Consider the following 18,885-nt stretch of genomic DNA (forward strand, 5'->3'; position numbering starts at 1 on the left):
AAATGCGTTTTACAGACATTCATTAATTAAGCCCCATAAAACCTTGGGGAGAGAGGGAAGCAGGACTCATTAATTTGCTGTTTGCGTGGCTGCGGTGCCCACCACGCTGTGCTGCGTTTTGGGATCGCTGCTCCTGCCACCCCCAGCCCTCGTCCTGCAGCACCAGCCCCGCTCCATTCCGTCCTGCTTCCTCCAGGGCTGCTTTACCTCTGCAGCACCCCCGTCCTTCTTTACAAGGTTTACACTTCACACTTCCACATGTCATTTTTTAGGTTTGTATGTGTATTATTATAAGTGCTTTTGTTTAAGGCCACGGTTCTAACCTGGCCCTGCTGCCACCCGGCCCGCAGCGCTGCACCTCTGCTTCCCGGCAGGAAAAGCACCGCATGCTGTAAATGCCTTTCACATGTTCCCCAGATCCCAGTTAAATAGAACCCCTGAAGTCTCCCAAAAGCATGAAAAATGCATTTATACGATGCTGGAAGGAAGATGTGTTCCATAACTGCTCTGCTGACCAGGCGTGCTGACTTGTGTCATGCAGAGAGGGAACCGGAGGGGGTATTTCGTGTTGTTTCAGACTGCCGATGGGACTTCATCTCTCGCAGCAGATCCAGGAACTTCCTCGTTACCGTTATTGTTTGATTTTATGGGCCATTTGATATTTATTTTTATTCCTATTCGTTATTTGTTGAGTGCACTCAGCCCCGTCCCCACGGAGCCTGACTTATATCTAAGGTGATTTTTACGAGCAGCGTTAGCGCAGCAGCTGAGCGCCGCGCACTGCTGTAATGCATTGATCCTGCACTCAGCCCGCCAGGGCAGCCCAGCTCTCCTACTGTGGAGAGCTGCGATCCCCCCATAAAAGCCCAAATCCGAAGTACAGGGGAAGAAACAAAGGGATCAGCCCCAAACTTTGCACATCCCTCATTTTCCTGATGCTCACTGCAAGCCGTCGGGATGTTTGAGCCCCCACAAGCACGAGGCCCAGCCCTGTGCCTGCTCAGCACACCCAAGCTCCCTCCTGTCACGGCCTCGAGTCCCACATCTGTGCTCCACATCTGCCCCCAGCACTGTGGGGTTCCCCACAAAGTCCTGGGCTTCCCCCCCCCACTTGTCCCACTAATGCCCAGCAGCAGCTCCGCACGCTGCTATCGCTCAGCTCCATTGGCTGTGGGTGCAGGCAGCCATCAGCTGCAGCTTTTTGTCCCGATTCCTGCTAGATTCTCCCCAGCACAACGCAGCCTCTCGCCTCCCCTCACGCTGTCAGTACAGAGGAGCAGTTGGGTGACCTCTCTTGCTTGCTGCCTCCACGCAGCGCCAGCACCAGCGCTGCTCCGTCTCCTGCTGGCTCAGTGCTGGGGCCATTTCTGGTGCTGGTGCCATTTCTGGTGCCGGCGGTCGCATCCCTCTCCATTGCTGGTTGGCTGCTCCCCGCTAATCCCCGTGTAATCCCAGCAAGCACATGAGCTGGGGAAGCACACGGGCTGGGGTAGGCCTGCACGTGCCAGGGCTGTCCCTTCCCCTTCCTTCCATTTCACCCCATCAGGACGCCCTGCTCGTGTCTCCTCACCGCTGCACTCCGGCACAGAGATGCTCCCGGTCTCTCGGTCTCTCCTGGGAGGCTGTGAGCACGGCACACCCCCTCCTCCTCGCTCACAGTGCTCCCATAGGGCACAGAGCAGCCCCTATCGCTCATCACAGAGCTGAAGCAATGGTGCGTCACAGCATCCTTGCTGGGATGGAGACCGCCGGCTCCTTGGCCAGGGGGAAGCACGGCCATCGCATCCCATACAGCTAACAGCTGTGTGCGTACACCCATAGGTGTAGGCATGGCCGCGCCCCGCAAGCTGGAGGCAAGCTGGAGCAGCAGGCACGAGCAGAAAACCAGCAGCGGTGCCACGCGGGATCTGCTTTGCGGGACGGCTGCACGACACTCGGCATCCTTCCGCTCCCAGCGCCGCGTTCAGCATCGCTCCCCGTCCCCAGCGCTCTCCAGCAGAGCCGCGATGCGGCAGGGCAGCCCGGCACGGCTCTCACGTGTCGTCCCCCGGTGAGCAGCGGCGTTCCTCCGCCGCCGGGCGCCCAGCAGGTGCTGCGGGAAGCCGTTCCCACCCGCGCGGCCAAACCGCAGCCATACGGCCGCGCTCCCCCTGACCAGCTTGGCTGCGCTCCTCACCTGGCAGAAGAACACACGGCAGCGAGAATAAACACGGAGGGAAGCGAAAGCCCCTCGCGGCCCAACGCACGCGGTCTGCGTTCCAAGAAGTAATGAAGCCCAGGGAATGGAAAATTAATGTCACTTGGCGGCGGGCGGAGGCACGCAGCGCAGTGCCGGCTGCGGATGGGGCGCTCCGGCCAGCGGCACCGCGCCGATCCCTGCCGCCTGGACACGGGAAAGGATTTGGCTTTGTTGCTTCCCCTCTCCCCCCGAGCGGTCCCTCGAGCTGGGCTGGAATGTGCGTGGTAGGGACAGAACCAATCCCATTAGCACCAGGAGATTGTTTTTCGTTCGGTTTTCCTGTTGCTGAATCACCCGCGGCTCCTCTCCTCCTGGGTGGGGTGTGGGGAGGAGGATGGGGAGCGGATCCCCCCCGCCAGCAGCCCCGTCCGACCCATCCTCATCCTCACTCCTCTGATGAAGGTTTACCCCCCCAGGGCCCCAGGCAGACGAAGTTGCTCAGGACAGCAGCAGTGTGGCCAGGCATTAAGCAGAGAGCGGTGGGGGCACAGGCAGCCCTTCCTCAGACGAGAAGGAGCTCGGGCCCTCTTTCCATCATCTTCAAAACACGCGCTCTGTGAAGGCCCAAAACCGCCGCTTCCTCTCCATTGTGTTCCCTTATCAAAGCCCTTCATTCCTCGCTGTGAGCCGCGGAGAAGCCCTGTGTGGCTGCTCTGTGCTCTGCGCCCAGCCGGCCCTGCTGGAAGGAGCGGGGGGGAGCAGCGGGTGCAGCCCCGACCGTCAATGGATCGAACCGTGATGGACACAGCGGGCTGCACGAGGGGGACTTTTGGGACCCTTCCCACCCCCCCCCCATCCCAGCCTTGGGTTTTCTGCCCCATCAGCTCCCGGGGAGGGAAATCCGTGCGTGAACGCACTGCAGTGTGTGAGCGGCGGTGGAGCGGGGCCAACCCCGGGCAGCTGAGATTTCAGCGGGGCAGCGGGGGGGGCTCCCCGGGGGGGCGGAAAAGCAGCGGCAGCGGCAGCCGGACCCAGCGGGGCTGCGAGCGGCGGCACCGAGCGGCACCGGCAGCGAACGGCGGCACGGCACGAACCGGGCGATGCTTCGAGGTCCCCCGTGGGGTGCTGGGGGGGCAGCTCGCCGCCTCCCCCCGGCTTTTTGGAGGCCGTGGGACCGCTGCTGGCCTCAGCGCGGCTGACAGTCCCCACCTACCGGCCTGCGCTTCCCTCCCGAGCGTGGCTGAGCTGAGCCGGTTGGGAGGACGTGGCCCTTCGCAGCCCCCGATGCCCACCGTGGGGTGAGGGCGCGATCCCACCGCTCCTCCCCGTGGCATCGCTCCTGGCACATGGGGCCACACACCGCGATTTTTTGCTTTCCCGGTGGAAAACTTCCAAGGAGGGAACGAGGAGGAAAAAGGCGTCGGGTGGAACTCAGCCCGGCTGCCTGCGGGGGGGTGGAACCAGCGGATTTCATGCGTCTCTCCTCACTGCAGCGGGGTCCCTCCTCACCTGCTCCTTCCTGGGCACGGCTCCCTGCGCCCCGCGCCAGCAGTGAGGAATCTGATCCAGCCTGAAGGCGAGGAGTCTGTTTGCAGCCCCGTCCCAGGAGGGACCGCCGGAGCCCGCGGCGCTCAGGGTCTGCCAGCTGTCCGTCCCACCTCCCCCTGCGCTGGGGGCATTCGGGCAATAAGGGGTTAATGGGTAACGAGGGATCGGGAGGTTGGGGGCGGGGGGGCAGTGCTGTGCCGTGGGCTTCCCACCAAGGGATCCCAAAGGGCTTTGTTCCCTTCTGCTCCGTCGCCGGGTGTCAGCATCCTCACGAACGCCCCGAGCTGCACACGGGAAGTGTGGGTGGAAAGCAGCAGCGGTGAGCCGTGCAGTGAGGGGGGGGTTGTGCCTCGGGACCCCCACCTCAGGGACACAGACGGGCTGCAGAACGGCTCTGCTGCTGTAAATGGGGCTCTGTGGGGGAAGGCGTGGGTGTGCACTGCAGCCCTCGAGCTGCGCTGCCTTACAGCCATCCGTGCTGCTTCTTGCACGGAGCCGGGCCCGAACCCGCACCCCCCGGGCTCAGACCCGCACCCAGAAACCACCGGGCCAAGCCTGGTACAAACCTTTTATTTCTCCTCCCGTGTCCGACCCGCGCTCTGCTCGCAGTGTGGGGCCGGGTTTGCTTCCTGCACCCATCTCAGTGTGTAGGAGGGGGGGGAACTGCCCGGGGGGGACACTGCACCCCTGGGACTCTGCAAATGAGGGGGGGTCGGGACAACACAGACTGCACCAACACCGAGCTGAGCTGCCAGAAAGCAACACCAAGAAGTGCACCCCAACTGCGGACACGAGACCCCCACCAGCAGCACCCCCCAGCCCGCTCCCCAACCCAGATATGTTGCACTGTGATATGGAGCAGCACAAAATTGGTGGGGCTGGGGGACACCTCCAGGGATGCCCCTTCACCCCACAACGACATACATCACTGTCCCCTGACACGGGGCGAGCGTAGGAACCGACAGGAGGGGGCACGGGCAATAAGTTACTCTGTACCACTTGTTGGGGGGAGGTGGGGGGCTGGGGTGCCACCACGGGGTGCCCGGGGCCTGGCAGACTGCATGCCGGTGCGAATCAAACACAGAACAATGCACAAAGTGATGGAGATGGGGAGAGAGGAGACGGCCCCGCGTGTCCTGAGCACTGCTGCGGGTGGGGGGCTGCACAACGGGGCCCCCCGGACACCGGTCCTCATCCCTCATGGGGGCACGAGGTCAGTGCCACCCGGTCCTGCCCTGTGGGATGCTGTGGAGATGTGCGAGATGGATCATCCAGGAACAAGAAGATGGGAAATGTCACTCTGTCACCACCCAGTGCCCCCCGCCGGTGTCATGGAGTGGGGAGAGCACAGAACCATCCCAGAGCGCCCTGCAGCCCCCACCAGGGCCCGGCCTGGTGCTCACATGGGCACGGGGGCGGCGGATCGGCTGCTCTCTCCGCTTTGGCTGCCAACACCAAATCCATTGGCCACGTTCCGGCTCCCGCGGGGCCATCGGCGGAAGGGAGTTCCCAGGACCGGGGCCGGCGCCGCGGGGGCTCAGCTCGAGGTGGGGGCCGGGCTGTGCCGAGCCAAAGCCCCCCCAGGCGCTGCCTCTGCCCCGCTGGAGCCGTGCCCAGAGGGGGCCCGGGGCTGCGCTCCCCCCTTCCATGCTGGCGGTGGTCGCTGGGCTCTGGGCAGCGGGATTGCAGAGTGCAGCGGTGCTGACGGAGGGGGAAAGTTCCAGGCTGTGGCCGATGGAGGCAGAAGGATGGGATCGGAAGGGGGACCGGCATGGGGACAGCGGCAGTGAAGTGATGGGGAGGTGATGGGGAGGCGATGGGGAGAGGTGGAGCACTACAGGATGGTCTTGTCCAGGTCGACCTTGAGTGGCAGCGGCCCCACATCCTCGCCGTGTGTGGGGCACAGAGTGACGGCGATGACGGGCGGCAGTGGGAACACACTGGGGCCACGCGGGTCCTCCAGGCACTCCCTGTCTCCATTGATGCTCAGAGGCTGAAAAACAGCAGAGGGCACCGTGTGACCTTGGGCCTCACTGTCCCCAACCTGTGGATGCGCCATGCAGCACCAACGCATGACACCCACCAACGCAGCACCCACGGCATAACAGGAGGACGGGGGCAGTCACCAGGCTGGCCCATACCTGAGTCCTGACGTGCTGCTCGGGGGCGGTCACCAGGCTGGCACAGCTCAGCCACAGCATCACCACGATGGAGAGGAAGAGGCAGGCGGCCAGGATCCAGCGGGGGAGGCCGGAGCGCCTGTAGCACCCCCAAACCCCAGAGAAATGGGGCCGCATTATGGCGGTGCACTGGGTATGGGAAGGGGGTCCCTGCAGCCCCCGACACCTACTTGGCCATGCAGCCCAGGAAGTCGTGCTCTGGCTGTGGTGTATCCATGGGTTTGGCTTTGCCCCACGGCTCCTTCCTAGGGGGGGACTTTTCCTCCTTCTGCTGGGGACCTGGAAGCAAGAGAGGCACTGCTGAGTGTGGGCATCACTGTGCAAAGTGCAGGATGCAGGATGCGGGGTGTGTGGTGCAAGGTGTAAGGTACGAGGTGCGCGGTGCTGGCCGTGTTCCCCTGGTGGCCTGCTCCCTGCAGGGGGGTGCACAAAGCCCCTCCAGCTCCTTGCAATGTGTGCCACGGGTTTGGGAAGCAGATCAGAGCCACAATTTGTTCCACTCTGGTGGGATCTGATGCTGCCAGGAGGGTTCCTGATCCAGACAACAGCAGAGCAGTCCCTCACCTGCGTGGGGTTGGGGGGAGTGGGCATAGGCCCCTGGTTCGGGCCACTCTGGTTGGGTCATCTGAGCTTCAGGCAGTGGGAACTCCATGTGGGGCTGCGACTGAAGGAGGGGAGAAGCAGTCAGCGTGAGGGTCCCATCCCATTCAGCCCCCAGCAGGTAGGGCTTGGGACCCCCACCTGGAACACCACCACTTTCCCATCATCCGCCTGCAGGTAGAAGGTCCACGTGGAGGAGATGAAGCTGTGGGCAGAGCTGACGATGTCGGTGCAGAAAGAAGAGACCAAATCCAGCACCGAGAGCGACGGCGCCTTCACCTCTGCGCTCTGCAAAGCAGCGGGGACACGGCGTCACCTCATCCCCCCCCATCAGACAGCACCATGCAGGGACACAGCTGGGCTGAGCCCAGCGCTCCTCCAGAGCCCCATTCCCACACCCCACAGCCACCAAAGGACCCCTTTGGGACCGACACCCCCACCCAGCCCCATCCCACGGTGTCCCCCCGGCCCTGTGCTCCCCCAGCAGCTCAGGGCGTTCCCGCTGGCAGTGTCCCCATGCCCCGGATTTTTGGCCGTTGTGGCAGTTTGTTATTTTTAACGCATCCCTGCAGGAATCTGCCGCTCCCCGCCGGCGTTTTGCCGACCGCCCCTCGCGCGGTCAGAGCGGCGCACGGGAAAGAAATAGGTCAGATGCTGTCTCTAATTATTCTGCTAAATCTGCTCAGCCCGACCGTCTGGGAAACGCAGAGCAGCGCTGGGGGCGATGCTGTGTCCGTCCCTGGGCTCTGCCCCGTGGAAATGGGATGGAATGGAGTTTTTGGGACCCTCTGCTTTGGCCCTGCTCCCTACAGCACCGCCTCGCTCTGCGTCTGGTGCCAAGAGCCCCCACCTCGGGCCGAAGGCTCGTTTAATTAATTGGGCAAAAGCTGCATTAATTAAACACGGGAGGAAAAGCGTTGCTAATTGCTGGGAAGGATCAAAACCGGGGGAATCCACGCCAGCACTCAGCCCACACCTCCCACCCGGGGAACCCACAGCAGAGCCGGGCGGCACTGGGGGGGCACCAGCCCACCCCCCTCACCTGCTCCTTCCTCTGCACGTGAGGCAGCTGCTCGTGGCACCCAGTCCTGCAGCCCCACTGCTCCTCCTCTCCAACGTAGGCCTCTGCGCACGCTGCAGGGTGGGGGTGCGGGGTGAGGATGGGGGGGGGGGGCAGATCCCCACAGGGGACGCCGGTGCCACCCCCACCTCCCCGCCTGCAGCCGTGGGCTGTATGGGACGCGCTGCGGTGCAGTGGAGGTGTCGGGGTGGGGACGACCCCGTGTGGGGCCGGGGGGGGTCGCTCACCTGCCTCACATTCGGCCCTGGTGGTGTTCAGCCCCGCACTCGCATCCACAAAGTGACAGATGGAGAACAGCCGGCAGCCGCGGTAACAGGCGCTGAGCACAGCGTCCTGCAGGCAGAGGGCACAGAGCTGGCACACAGCGCGGCCGGGGGCTGCGTCCGACCCCCAGCGTGGCCCCCCCATGAGACTGCCGCGCTGTGGGGGGCTGCCACCAGCCCCACTGCACCCATAGAGCTGTCAGAGCAATGGGGTCTGCGTCCTGAGGGGATGTGGCACAGCCCTGCGTCGCTGTTGGGCATCCCGTATCTCTGTATGGGCTTCTGGAAGGGCTGGGGGGGGGGGATGTGTATGAGGGGGGTGCACGGCACTGAGTGCATGGGATCTGCACGCATGGGAGGAGGTTTTCATGCACAGGAAGGCTGTGCATGCATTTGAGGGTTTGCATGCACGGGGCTGTGCGTGCATTAGGGGTGCATGCATGGGGGCTGCATGCTGGGGGGGGGAGGGTTGGAATACACTGAGAGGCTGTGAAAGCAACATTCCGTGTGTGCCTGCGCTGGGGGGGATCCACCGTGGGGAGGGGCCTATGGGTGCCGGGGGGTCCATGACACGTACAGCGGGCCCAGATGGGTGCAGCTCCTCCCCCCCCCCTCCGGGCAGTGCGGTCCGTCCGGGCTGTTCTACCCGCGGTGCTGTCACGGATCTGCGGCCTCATTCAGCCCCATCGCCGGGGTCGCACCCCCTGCGTTCCCCCCTCCCCCCAACTCCCCCTTCAGCCTCAGTACGGCCCCGTTATCCCTGCCCCGATCCGGGGCTCTGAGCGCTCACTTCGCACTCCACCCCCTCACCGCGGCCCCCACCGCCCCCGGGGGATGGGGGGGCTCCGTGACGGGGATACAGAAGGAGATCCCAAAGCAGAATGGGACCCCTGGAGGCACTCAGGCCTGGGGATGGGCACAGCGCCGCAGGCATCCCCAGTCCGGGTGGGGGCTGCCGGGGGGCTCAGCGGGGGGGGCACGCTGACCGCCTCCCCCCCGGTAGCTGCAGGCCCAGACTGCTTGCGGGCGGCGTTGCCCGGTGCTGCCGGTCCCCCCCCGCGGCGCTCCCGATTCCCGGTGCATCCCCCGGTGCCACGATGCTCCCCCCCGCTTCTCCCCGATGCTCTCAGTGCTCGCTCCCGGTGCTCTGAAGACCTCCGGTACCCCTCCCCGGTTCTCCCGGTACCCCCCCTGTGCTCCGGGTCCTCCTCCCCTCCATCCCCCTCACCCCCCCCGGCCCACTCACCGCCGCCCGGGGCTGCACGCTGCGGCCGCACTGCCGCTGACAGGGGCCGGTGTCACCGAGCTGCGCCGAGAACGGATCCCCCCCGGCGGCGGCGGTGACGGTGGCGGCGGTGAGCGCGAGGCCGAGTGCGAGCAGCGCGGGGGGGCGCGGGGCCGCCATGGCGGGGACGGAACGGAACGGAACGGAGCGGAACGGAACGGAGCGGAGCGGAGATGCCACCGCCGCCGTTCGGCCTCGCCGTGACGCGCCGTGCGCCGGGCGGGGGCGGCGGGGGGAGCCGGGGGGGGAACCGCAGTGCCGCAGCTCCGCCGGTACCGGAACCCCCGGAGAGGGTGCGTGGCACAGGGGGGTGAGGGAGGATGAGGGGGTGGCAGGAGGGAACGGGCAGTAAGGGGTTAATGGGGTTAATTGGGGGGGCGGAGGGCAGAAAGGACTGAGGGGGTCCGGAGGGACACGGAGGTGTGGGAGGATCGAGGGATGCGGGGACATGGGGGGTACGTGGGGATGAGGGGCTGCATGGGGAGCGGGAGGTGTGGGGGAATCCGGGGGGGGCGTGGGGAGATGGAATGGGGCTGGAGGATGTGGGGGGACACAGGGACTCGCAAAGCAATGCTGGGACGTGGGGGGATACTGGGGCTATGGGAGCTCTGGGGCCACGAGGGGACAGGAACAGAGGCGGGGAGACCGGGGGGGACACGGGGACGTGGAGGGGGAGCGGGGCACGTGGGGGCCGCAGAGGGGCGGGGGACCCTCGTGCTGGGGGCACTCAGGCTCTGCTGGCCACCCCCGCCCCCCCGGGCAGCACCCCGCACATCTCCGCTCCCCGCGGATTTCCCCCCCCGGCGCAGCGCAGCGCCCGGCCCCAGATTTACGGCTTTTATTTCGCAGGGCTTAGCAGACATCAAAGCGTGGGCTCGGCCTCGCGCTCCCGGCCCTGCCCGTCTCCCTTATTGATGGCAGCACCCCAACGCGGGGGGGAGGGAGGAGGAGGGCGGGGGGCTCCGCCACCCCCGGCCCTAATGGGGAACTCATGGCCGGAGCGCAGCCGGGGGGCTCCGTTGGGCCCCTCCGTCAGCCCGCTGCTCCTCCAGGCCGTGCGCCTCGTTAGGAGGGGTGGGAGGAACGTGCTCTGGAGGGGCTCGGGTTGGCTGCGCTCCCCCAGCCCCCTCCCAGCCCTCCCCCCCCCCCCAGCCCTGCAGTCTCGTGTCCGGCGCCGCTGACAAATGGCGAAGTAAATGGGACAGATTGGGGACTGCTGCCGTAAATCACAGCGCGGTGCTGCAGGTGGGTCCCCATCGGCTGTGGGGCAGAACTGGGACTGCTGCCAGCCAGGGGGGGTAAGGGGGGGTAAGAGGCGAAGGGGGCACAGAACCTGGTGACCTGAACGCTGGTGGTGCCAGCACTGGGGCAGTGGGGCACCGGGGGCAATGGGGACACTGGGGGAAAAACCGGGGGGCAATGGGAGTGTTGGGAGCAATGAGAGCACTGGGGGCAATGGAGACACTGAGGTTACTGGGAGCACTGGGAGCACTGGGAGCACTGCCAGAGCCGCTCCCCACACCGCCCGCCCTCTTCCTGGCACCGTCCCACACTCTCAGCCCCTCCACTCGTGTTTTAATAGAAAAAAAGAGCCCCTCCCGGGCATTAACACCACAGTTGGCAAATATTGACTGCGGGTGACCCCCCCCCCCCTTTGCCACTCTCCAGAGCCTCTCAACGCCTTTTGCATTTATCACAGTGACCCACATTCCTCCCTGCAGCACTCTGTGCCCAATTGGGAGCGGTGACGTCCCCGCGGTGCCCCCACGGCCCCCCTCCAAACCCCACTCACCATTATGGCTTTTTCCCATCGGTGTCAGCGCTGTGCAGGCGGGGGCTGCAGGGTGGGGGCGGCACGGAAGGGGTTAAAGCAGTTATAAATTACCCGACGGACGGACGTGGAAATGCTACAGAGAGGAATAGAAGGAAAACTCGGCCCGCTGGATTCTTGGCATTTCCAGCCTCTTTATTTGTCCCACAGGTCACTTTAGAAGGATGCAGGCGGTCAGACAGCTCCGCTGCGCCCATCCCTGGGCTGTGTTGGAGGGGGGGGTCTGTGTTGTCCACCCCGACCCCCCCGCAGCCACGTGTGCCCTCGTCTGAGGAGTGCTGCGCCGTGCTGGAAGTCACTAATGGGGTTCGTGCGGGGGGATGAGCTGTGGGGAGGGTGACATTTTGGGGTGGCGATGGGGAGGTGACGCTACGGAGCGACACCAAAGGGGTGACATCGGGGGGGTGGCAGCACCTCGGGCCCGTCGGGGGGCTCCCATGGCCGCCCAGCCCCGCTCGGTGCCGTGGGCAGAGCATTGCACACTCAGCGCTGCAAAGGTCACCGCCAAAGGGCAGCAGCTCCATACGGAGCTCCGCTGACTCAGACGGCGCTGCTGCGGTCCCGCTGCGCCCCGTCCCCGTCCCCACACCGGGTGTCACCGCCCCGCTGCTGCCCTGACCCCGTCCCGCTCCCTGCCCCGCCCTCACCATCCCCAGCGGTGACACCGGGGTGCCCCCAGTGGGGTCCTCTCCTCAACACCGCCGTCCCTTCCGTGACACCGTCATCCCCCCCCCCTCCCTTCACCCACAGGGACCCCACGCGGCCCCGCTCCGGCTGCCCCCCCCGGCGCTGGCAGGCGCAGAGCTGGGGCGGCACTTTCCCATGCTGGGTGTCTCCCTCAGGCTGACATTTTTGGGAAATTTCAACGAAAACACTTCAGAAGGTTCCAACAAAACGGGACGATGGGAAAAGGCATTGTTTTCTCTTTTTTTTTTCTTCTTCTTCTTTTTTTTTTTTTTTTCTTTTTTCATTTTTTCAATCTGTGCCGCCCCTTCGGATGGGCTCCAGCAGCACGCTGCTTCCATTCCCCACGGGTGTCACCTCTGTCCCCATACAACGTCACCCTGTCCTGCGTGGCGTCACCCCACAGTGTCAGCCCTCTCCCCACGCAGCCCTGTGAGCAGCACAGCCACACTATGGGGGGGGGGGGGAGGAGGGCTGAGCCTAACTCTCACTGTCACCCCATGGCTCAGGTATTCCCTGTCGCAGATCCAGGTTCCCGTCCCCATCCCAAGATCAGAGTCAGGGCCAGGGGGTCCCCCCCACATCCCCTCCTCTGGGGGAAGGGTTGGGGACGGTTGGGGTGCGGTACGGCCCAGGTGTCCCCCAACACAAAGAGGGGGGGTGGCTCTCTGGGCACCCCCTCTGCCCCATCCCCACTCTGTGCTGCCGCAGGGACACACGGATGGGGACGGTGCCACCGCCGGGAGCTGCTGGCCCGGGGCTCGGTGCCATCGGATCCGGTCGGGGACACGAGCAGACACGAGCGGTGTCACCTGCGGCGTCACGGCCGCCCACCGCTGAGTCCTCGCGTCCCCGGAGACACGCGGAGCCCCGACCCGACGGCACCGCGGAGCCCCTCGAGGCATTTTCTCCCCTTTCTGTTGCCTTTGGAGGGGAACCTCGGGGTTATCTCAGAGAAAAAAAGACGGGGTTTAGGAGGAAAATATTCCACAAAACAAAACCAAACCCAGAAAACAGCCCCGAGGGCTCCACCGCACCGCGCGGGGATGAGGCGCGGGGGGAGCGGCCCCGGGGGCGCGGGAGTGTCCGGGCGGCAGCGCTGAGTCACGGCGGGACGGGACGGGACGGGACGGCTCTCCCCCATCTACCGGGCGGGGGGGGGCACCGGGCACAGCGCATCCCGCGGCAGAGGGGCGGCGGGGGCGGCGGATACTGCGGGCACAGAGCCGGCACCGGAGCGGCCCCCGAGGACCGGTGCCTTTCTGCCCCCCGGGGGCGGTCCCGGGCCGGGCGGGGCGGGGCGAGGGCGGCATTTAGGGCTTTGGCAGAGCGGGGGCTGCTCAGACTTGTTCGCGACTTCCCCGGACGTGTCGGTGCGCTCCGCCGCCGTGGGCACCGACGGGCACCGACGGGCACCGACCCCACCCCCCCATGCCGGCCATGCCGGCCCTTCTACCGCTGCTGTTGCTGTGCCTGCGGCTGCTCCGCGCTGAGCCGTCCGCGTGTGAGTACCGCCCGGGGGAGTTCGGGGGACCGTGCCAGAGCGGACGCCGTCGGGGCTGGGGTTTGGTTTGGGGTTGGGGTTGGGGTTGGGGCTGGGGCGGGCGCTGCGCGGGGACCCCCGGCTCTGTGCCGCCGCTCTCCTCCCCTCTCTTCTTTCTCCTCTCCCCCTTCCCTCATTCATTCCGGTCCTTGTGCCCCCCCTCCCCTTCCCCCTGCCTTTCCGGGTTGCGTCCCCCCGGGGCTGCGCTCCCCTCCCGCGGGGCGATGGGAACCCCCCGCCCCACTCCCTCCCCGGGACGGTGCGTGACGGGAACCCCTGACAGCACCCGACCTCCTCCCTGTGCCCGACAGCGAACAATGAGACCCCCCCGCCAGCTCCCCCCCCAGGGGAGCCGTGTCCCCCACCCATTGCCCCCTGGGAGCCGTGTGCCCCCTCCTCTCCCCATAGCGCACCCCTTCCGGATCGCCGTCTCCTGCGGAGCAGCGCAGCTCCGCTCCCCCACCCCGGACAATGGACCCCCCCCCTCCGTCTGGAGAACAATAGCGAACCCCACACGGCGATCCACGACCCCCCCGGCCCACAGGGCTGACCTTCCCCAAAGCCCCCGGAGAACAATAGGCGCCCCTTCCCCCCCATGGAGAACAATGAACCCCCCCCTTCCCCCGTCCCAGAGAACAATGAATCCCCCCTTCTCCCCCATCAGAACAATAGGGAGCGCCCACCCCTGCGGAGAACAACGGATCGCCCTCAAAAAAGGGGAGCGGGTCCCTGGAGGGGGTTCCTTACTGGGGGGAGGAGTTGGGGACAGACGTGGAGATGCCACACCTGGGGTGGGTTCTGCGCTGGGGGTCCCGCGGCGGTGCCTTTGGGGTCCCGCGAGGCTGCGAGCGCGTAGCGGCTCCATTCCCGTTCCCCACCGCTGGAGGTTCGGCTCTTCGGGGCGATGTTCGCCCAGCGCGTCCCGGCCCGGGGTGGCACCGTGGTGGCACCGCGGTCCCCATCCCGCCCCGCGTCCATCGGCTCGCGTGCCCCGAGCGCTGCGGGTCATTCACGGGAAGTATCACGGAGCGCTGATCGGGGCTGGGCTGCGAAAGCAGCCGCGGCGGGGAAACAAATCGCGGTGGGAGAGAGAAGGGAAAGCGCTCTCCGGGTTCTCACGTTGCCCGTAGGGCTGCGGGGTGGCACAGCGCTCCGGAGCTCGGCCTCACCGCCGCTCCCCCAACCCGTGGCCGCAGGGACCCCCGGGTCCCGTCCCGCCGAGCGGTGCCCCCGCGCTCCCCACCTCCTTTGTCCCACGGTCGGAGTTCGGTCCCGCGGCCCCGACGTGCGGCAGCGCTGGAACGGGCGCAGCCAAATCTCCTTTTAGAGAGCGAAGTTCCGCGCTGGAATGCCGCGAGCCGAGGGACGGGCATCAGAACCGCCATCGGCGGAGGAGAGGGCGAGAGGGGGGGAGCGCAGCGGGACGCGGCCCCGTCGCTTCACACCCATTTTGCTTTATTTTTTTTCAGCGCCGCCCAAATCTTTTGTTCTTCGGAGCAATCGTTGCTTTCGATCTCCGCGAGCCCCAATAAACGTGTCGGAGCTCTCGGACGCTGAGCGGGGGGTTTCCCTTTTCTCTCGCAGCCCTTAAAACGCCTCGATGTAAAACCGAAAGGCGATCCGGCCCTTCGGAAGAGGAGCGCAAACGTTCCCGACACCCTGAAATGTGCTTTTACTTTATGGCGTTACTTAACACCTGAGCAGCATTTATTTTTTTTTTACAATAGGAAGGCAATAAAACCCCGTGCAGGTATTCTCGCTGCGCATTCCACCACCCCCCGGCCCGCTCCGCTCCCATCTGAAAACTTCACACTTTTCCCTTTTATAACACATGTGGCTGCGAAAGAAAAAGGAATGACTGCGGGAGGAGAAAAGCCAAAGGGACGCGGCCCGTGAGCGGCGTGCTTTGTGCTGCAGGCGGTCGGATCGGCTGCAGTTGGGGCCGAGGGCTGCCCGTGGGGGGGGCTGAGGGGTGGTGGGGGCTGCAGCCCACCCGGGTGCGGGGGCTGTTAGGAGCGCCCCCCCCCACCCCCAGCATTGAGGGGCACGCGGGGCCGCGCTGAGCTGCCGCTGAAAGCCGATCGGGGCCGGGAGGTCGGAGGGGAGCGGAGGTCGAGGCGCTTTCCGGGAGGTAATTAGCAATATTAGCCCGGCACGCGCGGCCCCGCAGCGCCTCGGCAATGAGTGCTGGGGGATGTCAGCCCCGGGTCGTTTTCCCCCGCGGAACGTGCGAGCAGCCCGCTGTGCTTTGAAGCCTTTCGGTGCGCGGTTTGCTCTTTCCCAAAGCAGGGAAGTGAGGGCAATGGGCGCCGGGGGGGTCCCGGTGGGGGATGTGGGTTCCCCCCCCAACCCCCCAGCGCAGTGCTGCAGCACATGGTTTGCATTAGGGTGCTCAGCGGTGCGGTGCGCACGGCGGAGGGACGCCGGTGAGCAAGAGAAAGCCAAAAAGACCAACCCGCCAAAAAAACCAACCCGCCCCAAAACTTTCCATTGTTGCTTTCAAATGGGGGGAAAAAGCCAGAGCCCGGCCCCAAACCGGGCACGGAGCGATGCGCACCGGGCACCCCAACGGCACCGCAGCTGCCCCGAGCCCAGGGGAGCGCCCACGGTGCCGTGCTGCGCCGCGCATCGCTCCCCTTCCCGTTGTCTCCGGCCGCAGACCCTGCAGTGATCTCCCCTCAGGACCCCACGCTGCTCATCGGTTCCTCCCTGACCGCCACCTGCACCGTCAGCGCCGACCTCCGCCTGCGCGCGCAGGACCTGTACTGGACGCTGAACGGCCGCCGTCTGCCTGCTGCCTCCTACACCACCCTCGGCCCCACCACGCTCAGCGTGGCCCTCGCCCGCCTCAACGGCTCCCGGCAGCAGTCGGGGGACAACCTGGTGTGCCACAGCCGCGACGGCGGCATCCTGGCCGGCTCCTGCCTCTATGTTGGATGTACGTCGGGCGCATCCATCCGTCTCCATCGTGGTGCCGTTGCCCCTCATCGCAGCGCTGTCGCCCCAAGGCTGCGCGGCGGTTTTGGCACCTCGTGCTGAAATTACAGTTGTCCGAATCAATAATCGTTAAGATTTTATCTCGGGCTATTTTAAGGATGATTTTACGTTCTAAGAATACAGAGGCTTAACTGGGAACAGAGCGCTTATTTTTATTTATTTATTTATTTCGCTTGCTATTCCCAAAAGAAAACAGCTCTGTTGCTCAGCACGGGCCGCAGTCCTCCAGCTGCCCCATGGGGCTGGTGGGGGGTCTCGGCGACGCCAACCTCGTGGGGCTGTTGGTGGCACCGTCCCCATGGCCGTCCCCAGTAGGCATTGGCTTGCAGACCCCACATGCGGTCCCTTTGGGTGCCGCTCACGGAGCCCCTTCACGTCCCGTTGTCCCTTTGTCCTCTTCCAGTACCCCCAGAAAAACCGGTCAACATCTCCTGCTGGTCCAAGAACATGAAGGACCTCACCTGCACGTGGGCCCCGGGGACGGAGGGGGAGACCTTCCTGCACACCAACTACACGCTCAAGTACAAGCTCCGGTAGGCGCCCGCGGGTGGATTCCTTCCCTTCCTCCCAGTGTGAACGTGGGATTTTGAGGGCTTACAGGGGGAGCTTCGGGGCGGTGTGGGGACGGTAACCCAACACCGCTGCTGACGGCGTTAAGTGGTGGATAAATGAGGCGCGGGCCCGGCGCGGTGCTTTCCTTGGGCAGGTGTGTGGGTCCCGCTGGGCTCACAGCCCCGGGGCTGTGCTCATCACAGGTGGTACGGCCGTGACAACACGTGCCAGGAATACCACACGGCCGGGCCCTACTCCTGCCACATCCCCAAGGACCTGGCCCTCTTCACGCCCTATGAGATCTGGGTGGAGGCCTCCAACCGGCTGGGGGTGGCCGTGTCTGACGTCGTCATGTTGGACATCCTCGATGTGGGTGAGTGTTGGGTTCCAGGGCTCCGGGGGGAGTCGGGTTGGTCTCAAACCACGGAGGGTGGTTGGGGTTGGGTTGGAGCCAAGTGGTGTTGGGATTGGCTCTGAACCCATCGGGAACTTCTGCCCCACGTGCCTGCAGTCACCACCGACCCGCCATCCGACGTGCACGTCAGCCGAGTGGGTGACCTGGAGGACCAGCTGAGCGTGCGCTGGAGCTCCCCGCCGGCGCTGAAGGATTTCCTCTTCCAAGCCAAGTACCAGATCCAGTACCGCGTGGAGGACAGCTCGGAGTGGAAGGTTGGGGGGCACCAGCAGGGCGGTGCTGCCCAGCTGTGGGTCGGTGCCGGGCTTCTGAGCCGTGCCCTCGCTCCGTAGGTGGTGGATGATGTGGGCAACCAGACCTCGTGCCGTCTGGCAGGGCTGCGCCCCGGCACCGTCTACTTCGTCCAGGTGCGCTGCAACCCCTTCGGCATCTACGGCTCCAAGAAGGCCGGCATCTGGAGCGACTGGAGCAACCCCACGGCCGCCTCCACGCCGCGCAGCGGTGAGCGCTGCTGCCTGAGCCCCCTCCCCAGCTGCTCCCCCCCTTTCCTGTGCACGCACTGAGGCCGTTCCCGCTGTGTGCCCGGCACCTGGATTTCTTGCAAAGGAGCCAATTCCCCGCTCTGATTTCCCAGCGGGGAGGCGGAGAGCCACGCGTTCCCCTACCCAAGGTCCTCCCTCTGCTCCTTGCACTGGGAATGGGCCGCCAGCGCCGCGCTGAGCCCCCGTCCCCTCCCTGTCCCCGCAGAGCGCACGGCGGGGGGCTGCGACCCCAAGGGAGGCGAGCAGAACACGACGCTGCGGCGGGAGCTGAAGCAGTTCTTTGGGTGGGTGAAGAAGCACTCCTACGGCTGCTCCAACCTCAGCATCAAGCTGTACGACCAGTGGCGCGTGTGGCTGCAGAAATCCCACAAAACACGCAACCAGGTAGGTAAGGAGCCTTTCACACTTCTTTCTCCCCGCTGCGGGGCTGCAGACCCCCCTGGTGTCCCCCTCTCCGAGGGTGGCCTCGAAGCAGGGCCCTGCTCTCTCTGCAGGTTCTACCCGGCGATAAGTTGTAGCCCCCGCAGGGCTGAGCGCCGGCAGCACCGCACCGGGTGCCCAAAGCCCCCCCGGGGCCGCCCGCCCCGTCCCTGCCACCACAGTGCGCTGGGGGGGGGCTCAGCAGTGGCCGGATCTCGGCGCGGCCCTGCAACCCGCTGCAGGGGGGTTTTGCCCGGGGGGGAGGCTGGGGCTGGCCTTGGCAGCCCCCTGGGGACGGTGGCGGTGCCACGAGCCCCCCAGGAGCACAGTCCCCATGGCAGCGAAGGGACTCCCCGGCCTCACCTGGAGCCTTTGTTCCTTAACCACGACCTGGAGCAGCAATTGGGGTGAAGGGGGGGGTGGGGGCTCCCCGTGGCCCCCAAAGCCGGGGGTGCAGCCCTCCCCCCCAGGATGCAGTTTGGGTGTTTTGGAGGGGCCACGGGTGCCCATGGGGCCGCGTGTGAGTGCGCGGGGGTTCTGTCCCCAGAGAGCTGCGTGGGGCTGGTTTGAGGCTGCTGGGGTTTGCCCAGTGCCTGGTCTGATTTTGATTCAAACCAGCCTTATTTTGGTTACATTTCAGTCAATTAGGAACAGATTTAAGCTTAATGCCAATAAACGTCGTTAAACCCCACCGGGGCCTGCGTCAGTGGAGCAGCAGCAGCGCACGGGGACAGGGACGCAGCGGGCAGCCAAGCTCTGGGATGA

The 18,885-nt window shown here is 65.6% G+C and overlaps 2 protein-coding genes across 6 annotated transcripts; one reads left to right on the forward strand and one right to left on the reverse strand.

The window, feature by feature from the left end:
* Positions 1 to 4,281: 4,281 nt before the first annotated feature.
* Positions 4,282 to 11,621, reverse strand: TMEM59L (transmembrane protein 59 like). Of its 2 annotated transcripts, none has more exons than XM_085211545.1 (8): positions 10,929 to 11,621; positions 7,816 to 7,921; positions 7,550 to 7,641; positions 6,649 to 6,795; positions 6,472 to 6,571; positions 6,078 to 6,186; positions 5,869 to 5,986; positions 4,282 to 5,720 (listed from the first exon to the last, which is right to left on the reverse strand). In XM_085211545.1, exons 1-8 carry the CDS (start codon positions 10,929 to 10,931, stop codon positions 5,562 to 5,564), a joined length of 834 nt encoding a protein of 277 aa, XP_085067671.1. In that variant the 5' UTR covers positions 10,932 to 11,621; the 3' UTR covers positions 4,282 to 5,561. The 2 variants fall into 2 exon arrangements, with proteins under 2 accessions (XP_085067671.1, XP_085067669.1); XM_085211543.1 differs by lacking the exon at positions 10,929 to 11,621 and adding an exon at positions 9,098 to 9,382.
* A 1,337-nt stretch (positions 11,622 to 12,958) lies between these two features.
* On the forward strand, positions 12,959 to 18,811 carry CRLF1 (cytokine receptor like factor 1). Of its 4 annotated transcripts, none has more exons than XM_085211536.1 (8): positions 12,959 to 13,155; positions 15,854 to 16,132; positions 16,595 to 16,724; positions 16,947 to 17,116; positions 17,255 to 17,412; positions 17,491 to 17,659; positions 17,906 to 18,088; positions 18,195 to 18,811. In XM_085211536.1, exons 1-8 carry the CDS (start codon positions 13,083 to 13,085, stop codon positions 18,209 to 18,211), a joined length of 1,179 nt encoding a protein of 392 aa, XP_085067662.1. In that variant the 5' UTR covers positions 12,959 to 13,082; the 3' UTR covers positions 18,212 to 18,811. The 4 variants fall into 4 exon arrangements, with proteins under 4 accessions (XP_085067662.1, XP_085067663.1, XP_085067661.1 ...); XM_085211537.1 differs by having other exon boundaries at positions 18,761 to 18,811; XM_085211535.1 differs by having other exon boundaries at positions 17,906 to 18,084.
* Positions 18,812 to 18,885: the final 74 nt, after the last annotated feature.

The sequence above is a fragment of the Meleagris gallopavo genome, chromosome 30 (genome assembly GCF_905368555.1).
Source record: "Meleagris gallopavo chromosome 30, MGAL_WU_HG_1.1, whole genome shotgun sequence".
Lineage (NCBI taxonomy): Eukaryota > Metazoa > Chordata > Aves > Galliformes > Phasianidae > Meleagris > Meleagris gallopavo.

Bases quoted from the DNA above. Each gene is read 5' to 3' on its own strand.
- TMEM59L (XM_085211543.1), bottom strand. From the start codon at position 9,256: ATGGCGGCCCCGCGCCCCCCCGCGCTGCTCGCACTCGGCCTCGCGCTC. The intron at 7,922-9,097 runs GTGAGTGGGCCG...CTCTGCCTGCAG, and splicing joins GCGTGCAGCCCCGGGCGGCG to GACGCTGTGCTCAGCGCCTG. The intron at 6,187-6,471 runs GTGAGGGACTGC...TCTTGCTTCCAG, and splicing joins CTCCCCCCAACCCCACGCAG to GTCCCCAGCAGAAGGAGGAA.
- CRLF1 (XM_085211533.1), top strand. From the start codon at position 13,083: ATGCCGGCCATGCCGGCCCTTCTACCGCTGCTGTTGCTGTGCCTGCGG. The intron at 16,725-16,946 runs GTAGGCGCCCGC...TGCTCATCACAG, and splicing joins ACGCTCAAGTACAAGCTCCG to GTGGTACGGCCGTGACAACA. The intron at 17,660-17,905 runs GTGAGCGCTGCT...CTGTCCCCGCAG, and splicing joins CGCCTCCACGCCGCGCAGCG to AGCGCACGGCGGGGGGCTGC.